At 35.0% G+C, this 23,458-nt stretch overlaps 3 protein-coding genes across 4 annotated transcripts in view; 2 read left to right on the forward strand and 1 right to left on the reverse strand.

Moving 5' to 3' along the window:
- The window catches only part of LOC127805836 (protein transport protein Sec61 subunit beta-like), a 79,460-nt gene extending 58,891 nt beyond the window's left edge, over nt 1-20,569 (reverse strand). The window contains exon 1 of the mRNA XM_052342633.1: nt 20,551-20,569. The gene's annotated coding sequence lies outside the window, so the exon portion shown is untranslated. The remainder of the gene's footprint in view (nt 1-20,550) is intronic.
- LOC127805830 (probable inactive purple acid phosphatase 1) lies at nt 1,691-11,653 on the forward strand. The gene is made up of 13 exons (XM_052342615.1): nt 1,691-1,839; nt 2,357-2,543; nt 2,625-2,716; nt 2,797-2,863; nt 2,956-3,078; nt 3,605-3,697; nt 3,842-3,971; nt 8,245-8,326; nt 9,078-9,210; nt 9,465-9,670; nt 9,749-9,874; nt 10,366-10,675; nt 11,154-11,653. Exons 2-13 carry the CDS (start codon nt 2,373-2,375, stop codon nt 11,463-11,465), a joined length of 1,845 nt encoding a protein of 614 aa, XP_052198575.1. The 5' UTR covers nt 1,691-1,839; nt 2,357-2,372; the 3' UTR covers nt 11,466-11,653.
- On the forward strand, nt 1,691-23,171 carry LOC127805832 (probable inactive purple acid phosphatase 1). Of its 2 annotated transcripts, none has more exons than XM_052342620.1 (13): nt 1,691-1,839; nt 16,999-17,185; nt 17,267-17,358; nt 17,439-17,505; nt 17,602-17,724; nt 18,250-18,342; nt 18,487-18,616; nt 19,339-19,420; nt 20,138-20,270; nt 20,948-21,153; nt 21,232-21,357; nt 21,887-22,196; nt 22,676-23,171. In XM_052342620.1, exons 2-13 carry the CDS (start codon nt 17,015-17,017, stop codon nt 22,979-22,981), a joined length of 1,839 nt encoding a protein of 612 aa, XP_052198580.1. In that variant the 5' UTR covers nt 1,691-1,839; nt 16,999-17,014; the 3' UTR covers nt 22,982-23,171. The 2 variants fall into 2 exon arrangements, with proteins under 2 accessions (XP_052198580.1, XP_052198579.1); XM_052342619.1 differs by lacking the exon at nt 1,691-1,839 and adding an exon at nt 16,025-16,471.
- The last annotated feature ends 287 nt before the right edge of the window (nt 23,172-23,458 follow it).

The raw sequence follows: 23,458 nt of genomic DNA on the forward strand, positions 1-23,458 counted from the left end.
AACATAATTCAATTGCAGAATCAAGCAAGTTAATGACTTGGTATTGGTATTGTTAAGTAATTGGGTTATATTAGGTTAGTCTTCAACCAAATAAGAGCACCAAATGATTGGAATAATTAGGTTATTATTTGGGCTTTTGTTTACTTTGTCAGAGGACAACCAATCCTATTAGAATGAGACATAGAATCCAATCATATAATCATTGATTAATATTTAATACTAAGTTGCTTTCTTTTTTAAAAAAAAAAAATAACTAGAGATGCAAAATAAAAATGAAAAAATAATACTTTTTAAAATAGCAAAAAATGGAAACACGAGCAAACGCATGAATAAAAAAAATAATTTTTTTTTTTGTAAATATAATTTTTAATATAAAAAATTTAAAAAAATAGTTATTCAATCTAAAAATAAACATAAATTTCATAATGCATTCAAATAATTTTTGAAAAAAATTAAAAAATTAGAGTTAAAAATGAAATTTTTTTAGTCTCTAACTTAATTTTTTTGTAAACAAAAATGTATTTTTAATATTATAAAATGACCTCAAAATATTTTTAAAATTGTAAAAATAACTCAAAAATCTTTTTTAGTATTTTTTGACGTTTCAAAAATAGAAACGTTTCAAAAATATTAAAACGACACCCCTAAAATGTTTCTATACATCACATATTATACCATGTATAATAAAGAAAATTAGAGTTCAAATGCTTCCATTCTCACAATTTGCAATTTTGTGACTAATATGCCATAATATTATAATGTTTGTAGGTTATAATAATAATAAGAAATTTAGAATCATTATTTTTTGGATATATACTGAATAAATCTCGAATATATATAACTTATAAACTAAACTCGCATTTACTCAAAAAAAATTAACGACTTTCGTTTTATAGAAAACTATTATAATTTTTCATAATGTAGAACAAATAAGGTTTTGGAGATATTTATTGAAAAAATAGGGAATGGGTGATTTTCTTTGTAATTTTAATTAATTTTATCATTTTAATTTGATATAATAATTTTTTAAATTATATAATGTTTATAAACAATATTGTTTTATTTAATTTATTTTAAATCAATAAATTTTTTATATGAATAATGTGAATGAAAACAACACTCCGATAGTTAATTGCCATTTGAAGGAAAGATTTGTCAAATAAGTCTCATTTAAGTATATATTCAATATTAACACAATGTACTTCGCATTTTATCTATTGATTATACCTTAGATAGTGATTGTGCTCAATAGGCAATTGTCGAGCCATTTTTTTTTTTTTTGTAGTGTGAAAAATTCGAGAATTCTTTAATTACAAGTAATTTTTGGCTCAAATTATTCTCTCTTTTCTAAAATTTATAGTCTGTCTTAACCCGATTTAGGTATACGGATATATTTGTCGTAAAAAATTAGAACTTATCCTTTTAAAATAAACACATATAATTGCATAATCTTGCATAAAGACAAAATCAAATTTATAATCCTCAATACACAAATTTTGTACTACCCCCAGATATTCGAGCCATTGTTTTAGGTATAACAAGTTTGGGTACACTAATTCTCATTTTTCCTTTAACTCATCTTTGAAACTTTAACTCATCTTTTTCATCTATATTTCAATTTGGGCTTTAACAGTAGCAAATTTGAAATCTATTTTTCACGGCCAATCATATAAACCATCAATCATCCGTCGAATGTTCCTTGGAAAGATTCCAAGATGTTTTTGTCTTCAAAGATGATCACAAACCTCAAGCTTAAGGGATGTGACCGTCATTTGTTGCCTCCTAGTCCTGGGTTTCAGTTCTCTGGCTTGCTTCTCTCCCATTTCACCTCTCCTCCAGGTACGCTGCTCTTGAAATCCTCTTTCTCTCTCTCTCTATGTTTGTTTTTTTCTTTTGATTTCTTCTTTTAAGCTGCTATTTCATGAGTTTTTGCACCCTTTTAACTATTATTTTAGTTTAATTTGAAGCTTGGATCTGTTCTTATTCTGCCAGTTGTGTTAGTGTGACCCAGTCAGTGTTAATTAGTTGTTGGGACTTGGGATGCTTTCCTATGTTGAAATAAGTGTTTCTCTTTCCCAGAAGATAGTTTTCTGATTTTGACTCATCCTGACTAGAGAAAATTGTACAGATGGTTAGTTTGATTGGTTGGTGGAAGGTCACGGATTTAAGTCATGGATATAGCCTATTTGTAATGCTTTTTGGTCAATTTAATTGGTCATAATAGCTTTGCAAACTAACAGTGCTGTTATATCTGATCCCTTCCTAGGTTTATTGGATTTGATACTTTAGGGTTTTGAGTTTGAAGTTGTGTAGCTACTAAGAATTGTTCCTTTTCTCATTGTTGATTTGAGTGTAGATATTGGGCAAGATTCATGAGATTCATTGTGGCAATTTTCTTGGCAATTTTGTGGTCTATCGTGAGCCTCAAAGGGGCATCGTCACATGGAGACCAACCTCTGTCAAGAATAGCAATTCACAATGTAGTATTTGCTCTCAATGATCTTGCATATATCAAGGCCTCTCCTTCTGTTATTGGATTAAAGGTGTTTCCTGCGATTCTACTTTCAGAATGTAAGCTGGGTGTTTTATTGCTTTGAGAAATAATACATTCCTTCTCTGTTTAGGGGCAAAATTCTGAGTGGGTGTCATTGGAGTACCGAATTTCGGGCCCATCAATAGATGATTGGGTTGGAGTGTTTTCACCTGGGAATTTCAGGTTCTGTGGCATTAGTTTTCTTCAACTTTCACTTGACGTTATTGATCTGAATGGATTATTTTGTTCTTATCTCTTTTCAGTTCTTCCACCTGTGCCCCTGAAAATCCACGAGTTACTCCTCCCTTTTTGTGCACTGCACCAATTAAGGTCCACGCTGTGCTTCCTTCTGCCTCTTCTATGATTCATTAGCCTGCTAGTTTAGTAGAGGCTTGTGTTAATATGTTCTACCTTACTTGCAGTATCAATATGCAAATTACTCAAATCCTGAGTACAAGGATACAGGCAAAGGATCATTGAGGCTTCAATTGATCAACCAGAGATCTGACTTCTCTTTTGCATTGTTTTCTGGCGGGTTGTTAACCGTATGTCATTTTGTCTTATTATTCCTATATAATCACCATGGCTATGCACTTATCAAACGTACTTGCACAAGAAGAACTGTGTAAATAATCATCAGTTGAACTTTTGGCGCATTTTGCTCATCCCTGAATGGTAAAGAGATTGGCTGGGGACTTCAGTGGTTCAGGAAATAATGTTTGTAACTGTTTCATGACAGTTATAATGGTCAACCACTACTGTCAGTTGTCAGATTTCTTGGAGAACATTAGTGGCTAAACTTGTTTTTTTTTTTTTTTCATTTTATATTAATCAAGGTGAGTGACCAAAGTATTTCTAACTGAAACCAATACCTGAATGAAAAAGCATTGTATTTTTTTTTCTCTCACCCGCTTTTCTGAAAGTAGTACCTGATGAATTAACTTACTGTTTCTTTTCCATCTTGTGAAAAACACATGTTTTTTCTTTAACTTTTTTATTATTTTGAGGAATATGCCCGTTTTTTCTTTTGGCAACGACACTGCATCTATGTGCTTTTTCTTCCAATGACAGCCAAAGTTGGTGGCGGTGTCAAATATTGTATCTTTTGCAAATCCAAATGCACCAGTATACCCACGCTTAGCACAGGGAAAGACATGGAATGAAGTAAGTTTCTGTCCCTGCAAATTTAGTCCTTAGATTTTATGCATATTGCATGGCAAATATAGAAGATAGCTAGCACCTGCAGAGTTATTTTTGCAATCTTCCTAAATTTGTGTGTGAAAAGATTTACACTAATTTCGAACTCAGATGACTGTAACATGGACAAGTGGATATGGGATCGATGAAGCAGAGCCTTTCATTGAATGGGGTCCGAAGGGAGGAGAACAGAGGCTTTCCCCTGCTGGGACACTGACCTTTGATCGTAGCAGCATGTGTGGTGTGTAAATATGTATAGTTGTATAAACATGTGATCTTTTTGAGTGATTTTGTCTCATATGGACATGATATGCAGTGCTTCTGGATGATGCCTCATCTTCAAACTGAATTTCCATAAAGCTTTCAGAATGATGGATATCAAGCATGCTGATAATTGTGGAACTTTTCTTTTCTTTTTTTGGAGTAGAACATTATAGATTTTGTTTTTAATTGAATGATTTTTTTGTATCTACACTTCTTTTCTAAGTGACTAAAAAATTCCATACACCAAAACTTCACAATGGTATGAGAGTTCTTATGTCTCCATTATGCTGTTATTTACTTTAATAACTTTTTTTATACACATTAAAACAACAACAACAACAACATATCCAGCCTTTATCCCACTATGTGGGGTCGGCTACATGAATTCTAAACTTCCATGTATTTCTGTCTTTTGTCATATCTTCATTGAGGTCCATACACTTCATATCAAATTTTAATGTCTCTCCCAAAGTCTTCTTAGATCTACCTCTACCTCTTTTTTTGACTAATTGTTCCATTTCATCAACTCTCCTTACAGGAGCGTCTCTTGGTCTCCTTTTCACATGACCAAACCATCTTAGTCTAGTCTCTCTCATCTTCTCCTCTATTGGCACTACTCCTACCTTATTACAAATAACTTTATTTCTAATTTTATATTTTCTTGTATGACCGCACATCCATCTTAACATCCTCATCGCTGCTATGCTCGTCTTTTGCTCATGCTGGTATTTGACTGCCCAACATTCTGAGCCGTACAACAAAACTGGTCTTATAGCTGTCCTATAGAATTTTCCTTTCAATTTTAATGGGATTTTACCATCACATAACACTCCCAATGCATTTCTCCATTTTAGCCAACTTGCCTTAATTCTATGTGTGACATCCTCGTGAATTTCTCCATCTTTTTGAATCACTGATCCCAAATATCAAAAATGATCTTTTCTTTGTAAGATTTGGTCTTCCAATTTTATTATAACATCCTTCACTCTTGCATTCTTACTAAATTTACATTTCATATATTCTGTTTTCTTTCTGCTTAATTTAAATCCCTTATATTCTAAATTGTTTCTCCATAATTCAAGCTTAATGTTCACTCTTTCTTTTGTTTCATCCACCAACACTATGTCGTCTGCAAATAGCATACACCATGGCACCTCTGTCTGAATATCTTTAGTGAGTTCATCCATTACTAAAGCAAATAAGTATGGACTTAGTGCAGAACCTTGATGCAATCCTATTGTAATTTTAAACGGTTCAGTATCCCCTTCGCATGTTTTGACCTTTGTATCTGTACCATGATACATGTCCTTAAGGGCTTGTATATAGGCTATTCAGACTCCTTTCTTCTCTAAAACCCTCTATAATACTTCTCTAGGGACCCTATCATAGGCCTTTTCTAGATCTATAAACACCATATGTAGGTCCTTCTGATGCTCCCAATACCTTTCCATTAGGCGTCTCAGTATATAACTTTCATTGTTGACCTACCAGGCATGAAACCAAACTGATTTTCCGAGACCTCTGTTTCTTTTCTGAGCCTCTGCTCTATTACTCTCTCCCAGAGTTTCATGGTATGGCTCATTAACTTAATTCATCTGCAATTTTCACAGTTTTGAACATCTCCTTTGTTCTTATATATAGGGATTAAAGTACTCTTCCTCCACTCATCTGACATCTTTTTTGATTTAAGAATCGCATTAAATAATTTCGTTAGCCAGGAGATGCCCTCTTCTCCCATGCATTTCCATGCTTTTATTGGTATATTATCCGGTCCCACCGCCTTATGATTTTTCATCTTTTTTAATGCTTGTCTTATTTCATTTGGACTTATGCGTCGATAAAATGTATAGCTCACGTTCCCTTCGGAGTTACTAAGATGTCCCAACCTAACTCTTGTGTCGCCATCATCATTGAATAATTTTGTAAAATACTCCTTCCATCTCTCCTTAATCGCTCTTTCATTCACTAATACATTTTGATTTTCATCTTTTATGCATTTCACTTGATTTAAATCCCTTGTTTTTCTTTCTCTTGTTTTAGCTAATTTATATATATCCCTTTCTCCATTTTTTGTATCAAGTCATTTATATAGATTCTCGTATGCTTTTGACCTTGCTTCACTAACAGCTTTTTTTGCTTTCTTTTTTGATTCTTTGTAATTTTTTTGATTTTCTTCATTGTTGCAATGATATACAGCCTTATAGCAATTTTTTTTATTTTTAATTTTCAATTGTACTTCTTCATTCCACCACCAAGACTCCTTAAGGTTAGAGGCTCTACCATTTGTCTCTCCAAGCACTACCTTTGCTGTGCTTCTCAGGGCATTAGCCATTTCTCTCCACATTTGGTTTGTTTGTCCTTCTCCATTCCATTCTTTTCTACCCCTTAATTTTTCTTTGAAGATTAGTTGTTTCTCCCCTTTTAAATCCCACCACCTGATTCTTAGATGTTGTTTTATGTGATTTTTTCTCTTCCAATTTCTTACTTGGACATCAAGTACTAGAAGTCTATGTTGAGTAGTCAAACACTCTCCCGGTATCACCTTTCAATCCCTACAACATACTCGGTCCTCTTGTCTCATGAGGAAGTAATCTATTTGGGTGCTTGATGTGACATTTTTATATGTGATTAAGTGTTCGTCCCGTTTTTTGAACCTAGTATTGGTTATGATGAGCCCATATGCCATTGCAAAATCTAGAATAGACTTACCCACATTATTAATTTCCCCGAATCCATACCCTTCATGTACCTCTCTATAGCCGTTTCCGTCTCTACCCATGTGACCATTTAAGTCACCTCCTATAATCACTCTCTCCTCTTGGTATCATTTGTATGAGTCCCTCTAGGTCCTCCCAGAATTTTGCTTTTATCTCCTCACCTAACCCCGCTTGTGATGCATATGTACTAAAGATATTCATAGTTATTCTTCCTAGAATAACCTTCACCATAATAATCCTATCCCCTATTCTCTTTACATCCACTACCTCATCTACTAAGCTTTTATCCATAATAATAACCTTCACCAGAATTTTGCTTTTATCTCCTCACCTAACCCCGCTTATGGTGCATATGTACTAAAGATATTCATAATCATTCTTCCTAGAATAACCTTCACGATAATAATCCTATCCCCTATTCTCTTTACATCCACTACCTCATCTACTAAGCTTTTATCCATAATAATCCCCACTCCATTTTTTGCTCAATCATTTCCTGTGTACCATATTTTATATCCATTTTCTGGCAACATTTTTGCTTTTTTCCCTACCCATCTCGTCTCTTGAAGGCACATAATATTAATCTTTCTCTTAATCATCACATCTACCACTTCCATAGCTTTGCCTGTTAATGTTCTTATGTTCCATAACCCAATCCTTAATCTATAATTTTGTTTTTGGCTTTGACTTTGAATTTGATTTTGTTTTTGTTTTTGTTTTTGTTTTTGATTTTGATTTTGATTTTGATTTTGGTTTTGGTTTTGATTTTGATTTTGGGCTAACTTCTTTACCCACATCCGTCCAAGCAAATGCTGGAACCCTTGCTCATTTGTCACTACATCCGGGCACCGATGCAGCGGCCCTAGCTCACTTGACACTACACGCGGGCAGTGTAGCACGTCGCTATGAAGGGTTACGCCCACGCCCAAACGATTTTTCATAATTTGTCTAGAGTTCATGTTTTGGATCCGACTAAGTTTTACGTTGGCTGTCGGTTACCTAACACAACCCTCCTCCTTTATCCGGGTTTGGGACCGGCAGTGGATAACATCCCCAGGCGGAGTTTCTTGTACACATTAAAATGTCACTAAAATTCTATGGAGATTTATGTGACATGCAATTCAATAATGGCTTGTGCAAATTGGTGACAATACGGAACCTTTTCACAAGTCTTTCATAATTGTAGTAGTTACATGTCATGGAATGAGACTGAAAAAAAGGGGTGACCTTGGTGCAAGATGCTCTACCCCCTTTTGTGGTGGTCAGGGGAGAGTCATCTTTTATGCAACTTTGTCTTTGCTTCCCTAAGAGTCTGTTTCCAGCCCTCAACCTGTGACCTTCTAGTGATAAGGGGCAATCTTATTGTTGCTACCAAGGTTCAACCTTAGATTGAAAAAAGGAAGAAAATAAAAATTTCTTGGGACTTCATTTATTGAGCATTCTTTTTCAGGTCAATTGGTGTTCCTGATTCTGATTCATTTGACTGTACCAGCCGAGATTTGCTAAATTCATTTTATAATTTCCATACTGCAGGTGCACCAGCAAGAACAGTGGGATGGCGTGACCCTGGATTCATACACACCAGTTTCATGAAGGAATTGTGGCCCAACTCAGTGTATGTTGTCTATCAGCAAGTCTCATACTTTTTGGTTAATTCATCTAAGATTAACTGATTGTGTTGAGTTTACCTCTTTTGATACTTCCCTTTAACCTCTACTTCTGCAAGACAGCCAATTTATTTTTTATTTTTTCATTTATTGGTTATCCATCGAAATTATGTGACTTTCAGACAATCAAAATAAAAAGCTCCAGCTAATCTAGAACATATACTAATAGCATGATGTCCCAATTGCATTTATTCCTTAAATGTATTACTACAGTAATATAGGATTCATCCTTTGGGTGGACTGAACTTAAATTCTTAAAACTATGATTCCAAATAACTAACTAGATCAAATATATTAATTGATATTGAATCTTGTAGAAACATGAGCTCAGTGGGGAAGTTTTTATGCTTAAAGATCCTGGGAAATCTGAAACATATTTGGGTAGGGAACTGTTGTTTTCATGGCCAGTACCCTTGTGGTTCAATATCATCTAGTCTACACACGTCAGTTGTTGTCTAAATTCAAGTTTCTCCAGGGTGGCACTTGCTATGGCCAAATTTCCTTTTTGGAGAAAAATAGAAAATAATTAATAAAAAAAGAAAATGGAAGAAAATGAAGATTTTAGTTCGAAATCTAAATTCCACTTCAAAGTTGTATGTGAGTGTGAAGTGTAAATCATTGCATACACACTGAAGAGTGATGCAATTAATGGTAGCATTAAATTTAGAAGGATGTTAACTCTATATACTAATTATCCAGGTATACCTACAAGTTGGGGCATAGGTTATTCAATGGTACATATATATGGAGTCAGATGTACCAGTTCAAGGCGTCTCCTTATCCTGGTCAAAATTCTGTGCAGCGTGTAGTCATCTATGGTGACATGGGAAAGGTTAAACTCCTTTTCACACTTTGTGATGCACATTGGATATGGTTCCTTACCATCGATGCTGGCCTTGATTTTTCATTTGGTTACTTTCATAAGTTCAATATATGTCATCTTTAACTACTTGTTCTTTGTCTGCTTTTTTTTTTTCCTTGCATACATATGTGAAGTTCCACTTCTATTCTAACATTCTCTGGCTGAATTTCATTTACACTGTAAGCCGTGTTCTGAAGCATTTCTTTTCATTTGTCAACATGAAGGCTGAGTCTGATGGCTCCAATGAATATAACAATTTCCAACCTGGCTCCCTTAACACTACTAAGCAGCTTATTAAGGACTTAAAGAACATTGATATAGTCTTCCACATTGGAGATATTTGTTATGCAAATGGTTATCTTTCGCAGTGGGATCAGTTTACAGCCCAAATCGAGCCTATTGCCTCAACTATTCCTTACATGATTGCTAGGTAAGTTGATGCAATTTTATAACTGGATCATGTAGTCTTCTCTTCTCCCTTATGGCAATTCCTCCTTTCTTCTTGCAGCGGTAATCATGAACGTGACTGGCCTGGCACAGGATCGTTCTATGGGAACAATGATTCAGGAGGGGAATGTGGTGTGTTGGCTGAGACTATGTTTTATGTTCCTACTGAAAACAGGGCTAACTTCTGGTATGAGTCATTGTGTAAAATGGATGTGTTCCATTCACATGTGCATATGAGTGTGCGTATTTTGTATTTATTTGTTAGTTGGGATACTATGCTATAGATCATCGTTATGTTGTCACCTTTCATATATATTCCATTTAGTTGTCTTGTGGACCTACTCCAATGTACTCAAATTTTGTAAAACACGTATAATTGTAAACCCTTCTAAATACATAAGTATAAGTAGTGTCTAAAATAAGTTTAAATGTTTATTCCCCAACCATAACTGCTCCACTTTCTCCTTAATATTCCTTGCATCTCTTTAAGATTTTTGTTCCCACCATTTATTAATTTTTCTTTTCGATTGCTGATGATTCACATTGAAGGATATAACACAGAATTGTTCCACCTCTATAGAAATTGATTCTGTGTTTGCTTTTCTACTTTCAATACATGCAACAAATACAAGTCCTAAAGGAACCCTTTTGAATGTTATATATATCTTCCTCTGCAAGGTACGTCACTGATTATGGCATGTTCAGGTTCTGTGTGGCCGACACAGAACATGACTGGAGAGAGGGATCCAAGCAATACGAGTTCATCGAGCATTGCCTGGCATCTGCTGATAGACAGAAGCAACCATGGCTTATTTTCCTTGCTCACCGGGTATTAGGCTATTCTTCTTGTACTTACTATGCTGTACAGGGATCGTTTGCTGAGCCAATGGGGAGGGATAGTCTTCAAAAGCTTTGGCAGAAATACAAGGTGGATATAGCCATCTTCGGCCATGTGCACAATTATGAAAGGACATGCCCCATTTACCAGGTACTTTGGACCAATTCATGAAGCGGCCAACATCTGTTTCTGCGTCTTTGCTGCATTTGGCCTGCTGGAATCCAACCCATCTTTACAGAACTCAGTTCCGTTGGATTTCAATCCTTCTTTATCTGTTATTAGTTAGTTAATTGAATTGGGATTTTAGAAAATCTACAGATTGAGAGTTCTCATCTTTGCATCAGATTACTTTTGATTGGTGGATTTCTCTTGCTTTTGCCTGTGGATGTAGGCCAAAGGCTGAACCACGTTACATTATTTCGTGTCGATTCTCAAACAGGCCCTTTATATCTTCCACATGATCGACATTTATAGCATTTACATTCGAAGCTGGATATGTAGAACCCAGCAAACATCTTTGACTCTTGATATGGAAGCATTTCTACTACCACTGTACTAACAAATATGCATCAACATTCTACTTCTTCTATACTGAACATTTTAGTCTTTCATCCCGTTCTTGGTACAGAACATCTGCACAAGCAAGGAGAAGACCTACTACAAGGGCAGCCTCAATGGGACGATACACGTGGTTGCTGGGGGCGCAGGCGCGAGCGTGTCAGATTCAGAATTTTCTGACATCCAAAGTCAATGGAGCATTGTCAGGGACTTTGATCACGGGTTCGTTAAACTTACTGCATTTGATCATTCAAATCTGCTGTTCGAGTACAAAAAGAGCCGGGATGGGAATGTTTACGACTCTTTTAGAATATCACGCGATTACAGAGATATCTTGGCCTGCACAACAGATAGTTGCCCCGCTACAAGTCTTGCATCTTAATTTTGGGTCCAAGGGAGTCGTCTTTGTACCTAGTCTTACTCTTATTTTGTAAATAGTGTCTTCTCCATCCGACTCTATAACTATACTTTGTAGCAGCTAAGAATAGACTTTACTACAAGGGTTGCCCTCCAATATAAATTGCTTGGAAAATATGATTGTATTTATTGTATATTGGTTGATGTTTTCTATGTCTCTCTCTGTATATATGTCAATTGTGATTACACAAGAAGGGCATTTACGTCTAGGGGAAAGCAAAAGTTTTATTTACTGAAATTAATCAAATCGAATCGACCAAATTGGTTCAGTTTAATTTTTTTTTTTTATATATTGATTCAGTTCAGTTCTGTTAATTTTTTTCAAAAGTTCAATTTTCGTTTTAATTTTTTAGTTGGAAGAACCAAAGTGATTGAATGTTAAAATAATATTGTTTTGATATTTATAAAATAGTGTTTTCTTCAGTTTTGTGCATTGTCTATAAGTTATTTCAGTTTCTTTGGTTTAATCGATTCGGTTCGATTTATACGCTTTGGATTTAATTTTTTCAATTATCGATTTATTCGATTTTTTGGATCAATACGTCAGTTGAGTTTGATTTTATTTTTCCATTCAATTTAATCTATTAGTAGTATTGAATTGACCATTTATACACATGTATGTCTTTGTTATTATCACAAAAATGGTGTTTATTACGTCTAAGGATTGGCCAATGGTAATCATATGCTATAAAAAGTACAATAATTACATGCATGACAAGTAAAAAATAAGAGTATTTCTCAAAAGCTATATTAAAAGAAATCATATCTATCTTATCTTTGCTAAGGATATTTCACTAAAATAAGGATATATTTGATGAAAATATTAGTATGTACTCTGTATTAAAACTTTTAAATTATACTGATACAAGTCAGTAGACATAAATTTTTTGTATTAGTTATGATGAGTTTGTTCGTTGCACATTTAAAAAATAATTAGGGTTTATTTGACACTAAAATACATACATAAGAGTCGTATTAGAGATCAATCACTATAGCTCTACTTTGATGTGAACACATGTAAGAAAGAACAAAATTGATTTTTTCAGTATAACTTCCAAGGCTCAAGTTAGTATGATAAATCAATGATTTTTTTTGGGTACATTGAAAATTAAAAGAAATCACCATAGAGAGATTCAAATCTATAACCTTATACTTATCGTGAAGGGTGAATTATCACCTACATTTTAGAGAGTTAAAATTTCGTTTACCCAAATTAATCAAATTGAATAGATTAAATTTGTCGATTCAGTTCGATTTTTTTCTTGTATCCGTTTGATTTGATTAATTTTTTTTCAAAAGTTTAATTTTTAATTTTTGATTTGATTTTTTAGTTGAAAAAATCGAAATAACAAAACCGACTGAACTTTAAAACGATATTGTTTTAATATTTATAAAACGACATCGTTTTTTTTTATTTTGTGTGTTTTTTATTAATTACTTCAGTTTATATGTGTTTCTTCGATTTAATCGATTTGCTTTAATTTATACGATTTGAATTTAATTTTTTTTATTATCGATTTGTTTGATTTTTTAAATTAATCAGTCGATTCAATTTTGTTATACAACAAAATATTAGAGTGATGTGGAAAAGAATCAAAAAATAGTTAAGAGAGAAAAAGTGCCATGTGACGGCTTGAGGATGCGCCACATGCCATGGATGACTGGGTGGAGTCACTCGGGAGTGGCAGAAGGTTGCCTCCCCGAGTGCCACTCGGCAATCCTAAGGCGGAGTGCGATTTTGTTCACCCCTTTTAACTGGGGTGACCATCACCCTCACTACTTTTGTGAGGGTGAAAAATAACGGAATGGCATGGGGTAATATTTGATTGTCGTTCCGTTATTTTTCACCCTCACAAAAGTAGTGAAGGTGATGGTCACCCCCGCTAAAGGGGGTGAACAAAATCGCACTCCCTAAGGCGCGCCCCCCCTGGTGCGCCTAGCTGCCTGCACCCCTAGCGCCTAGCTTCGTGCACGTGGCAACCTTGCGGGGCCCCCTTGTGAGCAGAGCCACACTCACACGGTAGCCTGGTGATGGGCCACTCCCTCGCACAAAGCCTTACTTCTCGAGTGACCGCCACACGAGGTGCAGCGCATTAGCGCCCGCGACGTGCCCATGTGCACATCCCAGCGCGCTCGCACTTCCACGACCCTACACACATGCACATGTCCGCCCATTCTAGCCTTTGTCTGCACTTGCGCACACTTCCGAGTGAGGTTCACCTAGAGTACCACAATCGCGTCCGAGTGCCTACATCTCCGCACTCCCACGCCGCCGCCTCCAAGAGAATCAATCAAAAACTACCCCGTGAGACTTGATCAAAGCCCCTCCGAGATTCTTGCAGAATAGATCGGGCCACCCAACACATGGTTGCCTATTCAATCGCTATAAATATGGAGTCTCTTCCCCTCATTCAGTATGCAATCTCTCACTCTCGTATTTACCTTTTACCTTTAAACATTTCACTTCTACGAAGGTTTGTCTTAAGCATCGAAGGGTCCGCGCAGGGATTCTCACCCGTGCCCCTAACCGTTTTTCTTTTTAACAAGTCATTCATCGCTTTCAACCTACCTGATGGACTCATCCACCGCTGTCGCCCCCCTGGAGAAACTCATCCATCGTTGTTGCTTCACCTTGAGAGAGTCACCTATTGCTTGGATAAGCCACATGTGGGTCATTCATCAACAGTTTCTCATTTACAAATTTATTGTTGTAATCATGTAACAACAAGTTTAGTTTAATCGATTAATGAATTTCAATTCGATTTAATTATCGAACCAATAATTTATACATCCCTACGTATTCTAAAAAAGATAAGACAATAGTTATTAAACAATCCCAAATGTAAAATTATACATGCCAATAGTAACATACAATTTAATAATATTATACCATATGTTTAATAAGTTAGAAGTGACAAAACATAATTCAATTGCAGAATCAAGCAAGTTAATGACTTGGTATTGGTATTGTTAAGTAATTGGGTTATATTAGGTTAGTCTTCAACCAAATAAGAGCACCAAATGATTGGAATAATTAGGTTATTATTTGGCTTTTGTTTACTTTGTCAGAGGACAACCAATCCTATTAGAATGAGACATAGAATCGAATCATATAATCATTGATTAATATTTAATACAAAGTTGCTTTCTGTTTAAAAAAAAAAATAACTAGAGATGCAAAATAAAAATGAAAAAATAACATTTTGTAAAATAGCAAAAAAGGGAAATACGAGCAAATGCGTAAATAAAAAAATATAAAGAATTTTTATAAATATAATTTTTAATATAAAATTATAAAAAAATAGTTATTCAATCTAAAAATAAACATAATGCATTCAAATAAATTTCAAAAAACATTAAAAATTTTGAGTTAGAAATAAATTTTTTTTAGTCTCTAACCTAATTTTTGTGCGAAGTGTTTTTGATATTTTTTTTAATATTATAAAATGGCCTCAAAATATTTTTAAAATTGTAAAAATGGATCAGAAATCTTTTTTAGTATTTTTTGATATTTCGAAAATAGAAACGTTAAAACGATACCCCTAAAATATTTCTGTACATCACATATTATACCATGTATAATGTAGAAAATTAGAGTTCAAATGCTTCCATTCTCACAAGTTGCAATTTCGTGATTAAAATGTCATAATATTATAAATTTGTAAATTATAATAATATTATAATAATAAGAAGAAGAAATTTAGAATCACTATCTTTTGGATATATACTGAATAAATCTCGAATACATATAACTTATAAACTAAACTCGCATTTACTCAACAAAAATTAACAACTTTCGTTTTATAGAAAACTATTGTAATTATTCATAATGTAGAACAAATAAGGTTTTGGAGATATTTATTGGAAAAATAAGGAATGGGAGATTTTTTTTTTAATTTTAATTAATTTTATCATTTTAATTTGATATATATTTTTTAAATTATATAATGTTTATAAACAATATTGTTTTATTTAATTTATTTAAAATTAATTTTTTATATGAATAATATAAATAAAAACATTACTCTAATAGTTAATTGTCATTTGAATAAAGAGATTTGCCAAATAAATTTCATTTAACTATATATTCAATGTTAACACAATGTGCTTTGTATTTTATCTGTTGATTATATCTTAAGTATTTATTGTGCTCAATAGGTAATTATCGAGTTATTATTTTTTTTTTTTGATAATGTGAAAAATTTGAAAGTTCTTTAATCACAAATAGTTTTTGACTCAAATCGTCTCATCTTCTTTAAAATTTACGGTCTTTCTTCACTTGATTTAGGTATACGGATATGTTTGTCACAAAAACTCAAAACTTATCCCACTAAAATAGACACATATAATTGTATAATTTTGTATAAAGATAAAATCAAATTCATGACCTAACAAAATTCTAATATACCGGTGCACGTGCCACAAATTATGTGTGCTACCCCTTTAGATTCGAGCCATTGTTTTAGGTATAAAAAGTTTGGGTACAATAATTCTCACTTTTCCATACATTTAGTCACTAAATTTTATATTTTGTCAATTGGCACGACAATTTCTAAATTAATTAAGTGTCAAAGAGTTTTTGTCTGCACAACTTCGAATAATTTCTATGGTGGTTCTGAATAATCAAATAACAGTGAAATCGATCAAACACAATCGATCTTTCTGCTGGTCAAGCCCAGCTAACAATCTCTACATTTCAGCATGATCACGTCTTTGAAACTTTAACCCATCTTTTTCATCTATATTTCAATTTGGGCTTTAACAGTAGCAAATTTGAAATCTATTTTTCACGGCCAATCATATGAACCATCAATCATCCGTCGAATGTTCCTTGGAAAGATTCCAAGATGTTTTTGTCTTCAAAGATGATCACAAACCTCAAGCTCAAGGGGTGTGATCGTTATTTGTTGCCTGCTAGTCCTGGGTTTCAGTTCTCTGGCTTGCTTCTCTCCTATTTCACCTCTCCTCCAGGTACGCTGCTCTTGAAATCCTCTTTCTCTTTCTCTCTCTCTGTTTGCTTGTTTTTTTTTTTTCTTTTGATTTCTTCTTTTAAGCTGCTATTTCATGAGTTTTTGCGCCCTTTTAACTATTATTTTAGTTTAATTTGAAGCTAGGATCCGTTCTTATTCTGCCAGTTGTGTTGGTGTGACCCAGTCAGTGTTAATTAGTGTTTGGGACTTGGGATGCTCTCCTATTTTGAAATAAGTGTTTCTCTTTCCCAGAAGATAGTTTTCTGATTCTGACTCATCCTGACTAGAGAAAATTGTACAGGTGGTTAGTTTGATTGGTTGGTGGAAGGTCACGGATTTAAGTCATGGAAATAGCCTATTTGTAATGCTTTTTGGTCAATTTAATTGGTCATAATAGCTTTGCAAACTAACAGTGCTGTTATATCTGATCCCTTCCTAGGTTTATTGGATTGATACTTTAGGGTTTTGAGTTTGAAGTTGTGTAGCTACTAAGAATTGTTCCTTTTTTCGTTGTTGATTTGAGTGTAGATATTGGGCAAGATTCATGAGATTCATTGTGGCAATTTTCTTGGGAATTTTGTGGTCTATTGTGAACCTCAAAGGGGCATCGTCACATGGAGACCAACCTCTGTCAAGAATAGCAATTCACAATGCAGTATTTGCTCTCGATGATCTTGCATATATCAAGGCCTCTCCTTCTGTTATTGGATTAAAGGTGTTTCCTGCGATTCTACTTTCAGAATTTAAGCTGGGTGTTTTATTGCTTTGAGAAATAATACATTCCTTCTCTGTTTAGGGGCAAAATTCTGAGTGGGTGTCATTGGAGTACCAAATTTCGGGCCCATCAATAGATGATTGGGTTGGAGTGTTTTCACCTGGGAATTTCAGGTTCTGTGGCATTAGTTTTCTTCAACTTTCACTTGACGTTATTGATCTGAATGGATTATTTTGTTCTTATCTATTTTCAGTTCTTCTGCCTGTGCCCCTGAAAATCCACGAGTTACTCCTCCCTTTTTGTGCACTGCACCAATTAAGGTCCAGGCTGTGCTGCCTTCGCCTCTTCTATGATTCATTAGCCTACTAGTTTAGAAGAAGCCAGGCTTGTGTTAATATGTTCTACCTTACTTGCAGTATCAATATGCAAATTACTCAAATCCAGAGTACAAGGATACAGGCAAAGGATCGTTGAGGCTTCAATTGATCAAACAGAGATCTGACTTCTCTTTTGCTTTGTTTTCTGGCGGGTTGTTAACCGTATGTCATTTTGTCTTATTATTCCTATATAATCACCATGGCTATGCGCTTATCAAACGTACTTGCACAAGCAGAACTGTGTAAATAATCATCAGTTGAACTTTTGGCGCATTTTGCTCATCCGTGAATGGTAAAGAGATTGGCTGGGGACTTCAGTGGTTCAGGAAATAATGTTTGTAACTGTTTCGTGACAGTTATAATGGTCAACCACTACTGTCAGTTGTCAGATTTCTTGGAGAACATTAGTGGCTAAACTTTTTTTTTTTTTTTCATTTTATATTAATCAAGGTGAGTGACCAAAGTATTTCTAACTGAAACCAATACATGAATGAAAAAGCATTGTATTTTTTTTTTCTCTCACCCGCTTTTCTGAAAGTAGTACCTGATGAATTAACTTACTGTTTCTTTTCCATGTAGTGAAAAACACTTGTTTTTTCTTTAACGTTTTCATTATTTTGAGGAATATGCCCCTTTTTTTCTTTTGGCAACGACACTGCATCTATGTGCTTTTTCTTCCAATAACAGCCAAAGTTGGTGGCGGTGTCAAATATTGTATCTTTTGCAAATCCAAATGCACCAGTATACCCACGCTTAGCACAGGGAAAGACATGGAATGAAGTAAGTTTCTGTCCCTGCAAATTTAGTCCTTAGATTTTATGCATATTGCATGGCAAATATAGAAGATAGCTAGCACCTGCAGAGTTATTTTTGCAATCTTCCTAAATTTGTGTGTGAAAAGACTTACACTAATTTGGAACTCAGATGACTGTAACATGGACAAGTGGATATGGGATCGATGAAGCAGAGCCTTTCATTGAATGGGGTCCAAAGGGAGGAGAACAGAGGCGTTCCCCTGCTGGGACACTGACCTTTGATCATAGCAGCATGTGTGGTGTGTAAATATGTATAGTTGTATAAACATGTTGTGATCTTTTTGAGTGATTTTGTCTCAACTATGGACATGATATGCAGTGTGGCATTCCCCTGTTGGGACATTATAGATTTTGTTTTTAATTGAATGATTTTTTTGTATCTACACTTCTTTTCTAAGTGACTCAAAAATTCCATACACCAAAACTTCATGATGGTATGAGAGTTCTTATGTTCTAATGTCTCCATTATGCTGTTATTTACTTTAATAACGTTTCTTGTACACAGTAAAATGTCACTAAAATTCTATGGAGATTTATGTGACATGCAATTCAATAATGGCTTGTGCAAATTGGTGACAATACGGAACCTTTTCACAAGTCTTTTATAACTGTAGTAGTTACATTTCATGGAATGAGACTGAAAAATGGGGCGACCTTGGTGCAAGATGCTCTACCCCCTTTTGTGGCAGTCAGGGGAGAGTCATCTTTTTATGCAACTTTGTCTTTGCTTCCCTAAGAGTCTGTTTCCAGCACTCGACCTGTGACCTTCTAGTGATAAGGGGCAATCTTATTGTTGCTACCAAGGTTCAACCTTAGATTGAAAAAAGGAAGAAAATAAAAATTTCTTGGGACTTCAATTATTGAGCATTCTTTTTCAGGCCAATTGGTGTTCCTGATTCTGATTCACTTGATTGAACCAGCCGAGATTTGCTCGATTCATTTTATAATTTTCATACTGCAGGTGCACCAGCAAGAACAGTGGGATGGCGTGACCCTGGATTCATACACACCAGTTTCCTGAAGGAATTGTGGCCCAACTCAGTGTATGTTGTCTCTTCTGCCAGGAGAAGGCAATATCAGCAAGTCTCATACTTTTTGGTTAATTCCTCTAAGATTAACTGATTGTGTTGAGTTTACCTCTTTTGATACTTCCCTTTAACCTCTACTTCTGCAAGACAGCCAATTTATTTTTTTATTTTTTCATTTATTGGTTATATCCAAATTATGTGACTTTTAGACAATCAATATAAAAGGCTCAAGCTAATCTAGAACATATAGTAATAACATGACGTCAGAATTGCATGGATTCCTAAAATGTATTACTACAGTAATATATTAATTGATATTGAATCTTGTAGAAACATGAGCTCAATGGTATGATGTAATTTATGGGGAAGATTTTATGCTTGAAGATCCTGGGAAATCTGAAACATGTTTGGGTAGGGAACTGTTGTTTTTATGGCCAGTACCCTTGTGGTTCAATATCATCTAGTCTACACACGTCACTTGTTGTCTAAATTCAAGTTTCTCCAGGGTGGCACTTGCTATAGCCAATTTTTTTTTTTTTTGGAGAAAAATAGAAAATAATTAATAAAAAAAGAAAATGGAAGAAAATGAAGATTTTAGTTCAAAATCTAAATTCCACTTCAAAGTTGTATGAGAGTGTGAAGTGTAAATCATTGCATACACACTGAAGAGCAATGCAATTAGTGGTAGCATTAAATTTAGAAGGATGTTAACTCTGTATACTAATTATCCAGGTATACCTACAAGTTGGGGCATAGGTTTTTCAATGGTACATATATATGGAGTCAGATGTACCAGTTCAAGGCGTCTCCTTATCCTGGTCAAAATTCTGTGCAACGAGTAGTCATCTATGGTGACATGGGAAAGGTTAAACTCCTTTTCACACTTTGTGATGCACATTGGATATAGTTCAGTACTATTGATGTGGGCCTTGATTTTTCATCCGGGTACTTTCTTAAGTTCAATATATGTCATCTTTAACTTCTTGTTCTTTGTCTGCTTTTTTTTTTTTTTTCCTTGCATACATATTTGAAGTTCCGCTTTGTCATGGTGGTGCTGTGACAGTAGCAGGCCTTCTGATTCAACATGAATTAGAAGGAAAGGGTGAAGAACTGTGAAAAGAATGGAAGAGGTTGGAAAAGAGAATGAGAGAGAGAGAGAGAGAGAGAGAGAAGTTGAGAGAGTATGAAATGGATTCTTGATAGAGAAATAATTGATGATTCTTACAGGAGTGGCCCGAGCATATATATAGTTTGCTCTAGGGTGCTGCCACAGCAGATCATGACCCTTATAACAAACTATTTTGTCCTATTCTAGCCACCTTTACACCTGGCTGTACCTCCTAACTAACTACTAGCTGGAAAAGGAAAAATACAATTAAAACAGTAAGAGAAAGCAATAAACAATAATTAGATCCGCAGCAAAATTGGCCATGATTCAGCCTCTGTTTTGTGACACGCTTCTATTCTAACATTCTCTGGCTGAATTTCATTTGCACTGTAAGCCGTGTTCTGAAGTATTTCCTTTCATTTGTCAACATGAAGGATGAGGCTGATGGCTCCAATGAATATAACAATTTCCAACCTGGCTCCCTTAACACCACTAAGCAGCTTATTAAGGACTTAAACAACATTGATATAGTCTTCCACATCGGAGATATTTGTTATGCAAATGGTTATCTTTCACAGTGGGATCAGTTTACAGCCCAAATCGAGCCTGTTGCCTCAACTATTCCTTACATGATTGCTAGGTAAGTTGATGCAATTTTATAACTGGATCACGTAGTCATCTCTTCTCCCTTATGGCAATTCCTCCTTTATTCTTGCAGCGGTAATCATGAACGCGACTGGCCCGGCACAGGATCATTCTATGAGAACAATGATTCAGGAGGGGAATGTGGTGTGTTGGCTGAGACTATGTTTTATGTTCCTACTGAAAACAAGGCTAACTTCTGGTATGAGTCATTGTGTAAAATGGATGTGTTCCATTCACATGTGCATATGAGTGTGCGTATTTTGTATTTATTTGTTAGTTGGGATACTATGCTGTAGATCATCATTATGTTGTCACCTTTCATATATAGTCCATTTAGTTCTCTTGTGGACCTATTCCAATGTGCTCAAATTTCATAAAACTCGTATAATTGTAAACCCTTCTAAATACACAAGTATCAGTAGTGTCTAAAATAATTTAAATGTTTATTCCCGAACCATAACTGCAAAATGCATCGTAAAAGGAATGCTTATTTTCCCTCTCCTGCCCTCCACTTTCTCCTTAATATTCCTTGCATCTCTTTAAGATTTTTGTTCCCACCATTGATTAATTTCTTTTCAATTGCTGATGATTCACATTGAAGGATATATAACACAGAATTGTTCCACCTCTATTGAAATTGATTCTGTGTTTGCTTTTCTATTTTCAATACATGCAACAAATACAAGTCCTAAAGGAACCCTTTTGAATGTTATATCTTCCGCTGCAAGGTACGGCACTGATTATGGCATGTTCAGGTTCTGTGTGGCCGACACAGAACATGACTGGAGAGAGGGATCCAAGCAATACGAGTTCATCGAGCATTGCCTGGCATCTGCTGATAGACAGAAGCAACCGTGGCTTATTTTCCTTGCTCACCGGGTATTAGGCTATTCTTCTTGTACTTACTATGCTGTACAGGGATCGTTTGCTGAGCCAATGGGGAGGGATAGTCTTCAAAAGCTTTGGCAGAAATACAAGGTGGATATAGCCATCTTCGGCCATGTGCACAATTATGAAAGGACATGTCCCATTTACCAGGTACTTTGGACCAATTCATGAAGCGGCCAACATCTGTTTCTGCGTCTTTGCTGCATTTGGCCTGCTGGAATCCAACCCATCTTTACAAAACTCCGTTCTGTTGGATTTCAATCCTTTTTTATCTGCTATTAGTTAGTTAATCGAATTGGGATTTTAGAAAATCTACAGATTGAGAGTTCTCATCTTTGCATCGGATTACTTTTGATTGGTGGATTTCTCTTGCTTTGGCCTGTGGATGCAGGCCAAAGGCTGAACCACGTTACATTATTTCATGTCGATTCTCAAACAGGCCCTGTATATCTTCCACATGATCGACATTTATAGCATTTACATTCGAAGCTGGACATGTAGAACCCAGCAAACATCTTTGACATCTTGATATAGAAGCATTTCTAGTACCACTGTACTAACAAATGTGCATCAACATTCTACTTCTTCTATACTGAACATTTTAGTCTTTCATCCTGTTCTTGGTACAGAACATCTGCACAAGCAAGGAGAAGAACTACTACAAGGGCAGCCTCAACGGGACAATACACGTGGTAGCTGGGGGCGCTGGCGCGAGCCTGTCAGAATTTTCTGACATCCAAAGTCAATGGAGCATTGTCAGGGACTTTGATCACGGGTTCGTTAAACTCACTGCATTTGATCATTCAAATCTGCTGTTCGAGTACAAAAAGAGCCGGGATGGGAATGTTTACGACTCTTTTAGAATATCACGCGATTACAGAGATATCTTGGCCTGCACAACAGATAGTTGCCCCGCTACAAGTCTTGCATCTTAATTTTGGGTCCAAGAGAGTCGTCTTTGTACCTAGTCTTACTCTTATTTTGTAAATAGACTGTTTTCTCCATCCGACTCTATAACTATACTTTGTAGCAGCTAAGAATAGACTTTACTACAAGGGTTGCCCTCCAATATAAATTGCTTGGAAAATATGATTGTATTTATTGTATATTGGTTGATGTTTTCTATGTCTCTCTCTGTATATATGTCAATTGTGATTACACAATAATGGTATTTAGATCTAGGGGAAAGCAAAAGTTATGTTTACTGAAACTAATCAAACCGAATTGACCGAACTTGTTGGTTCAGTTTGTTTTTTTTCTTACATCGGTTCGATTCGGTTAATTTTTTTTCAAAAGTTTAGTTTTCGGTTTGATTTTTTAGTTGGAAGAACCGAATCGATCAAACGTTAAAATGATGTTGTTTTGATATTTATAAAATGATGTTTTCTTTGATTTTGTGTATTGTCGATTAT

This window comes from Diospyros lotus, chromosome 7, assembly GCF_014633365.1.
Source record: "Diospyros lotus cultivar Yz01 chromosome 7, ASM1463336v1, whole genome shotgun sequence".
NCBI lineage: Eukaryota > Viridiplantae > Streptophyta > Magnoliopsida > Ericales > Ebenaceae > Diospyros > Diospyros lotus.

Excerpts from the sequence above, each read along its gene's own strand:
- LOC127805830 (XM_052342615.1), top strand. The coding sequence starts at position 2,373 with ATGAGATTCATTGTGGCAATTTTCTTGGCAATTTTGTGGTCTATCGTG. Across the intron at positions 8,327-9,077 it reads GAATTGTGGCCCAACTCAGT|GTATACCTACAAGTTGGGGC; the intron begins GTATGTTGTCTA and ends CTAATTATCCAG. Across the intron at positions 9,211-9,464 it reads TCTATGGTGACATGGGAAAG|GCTGAGTCTGATGGCTCCAA; the intron begins GTTAAACTCCTT and ends GTCAACATGAAG.
- LOC127805832 (XM_052342620.1), top strand. The coding sequence starts at position 17,015 with ATGAGATTCATTGTGGCAATTTTCTTGGGAATTTTGTGGTCTATTGTG. Across the intron at positions 17,359-17,438 it reads TTTTCACCTGGGAATTTCAG|TTCTTCTGCCTGTGCCCCTG; the intron begins GTTCTGTGGCAT and ends ATCTATTTTCAG. Across the intron at positions 17,506-17,601 it reads TGTGCACTGCACCAATTAAG|TATCAATATGCAAATTACTC; the intron begins GTCCAGGCTGTG and ends CCTTACTTGCAG.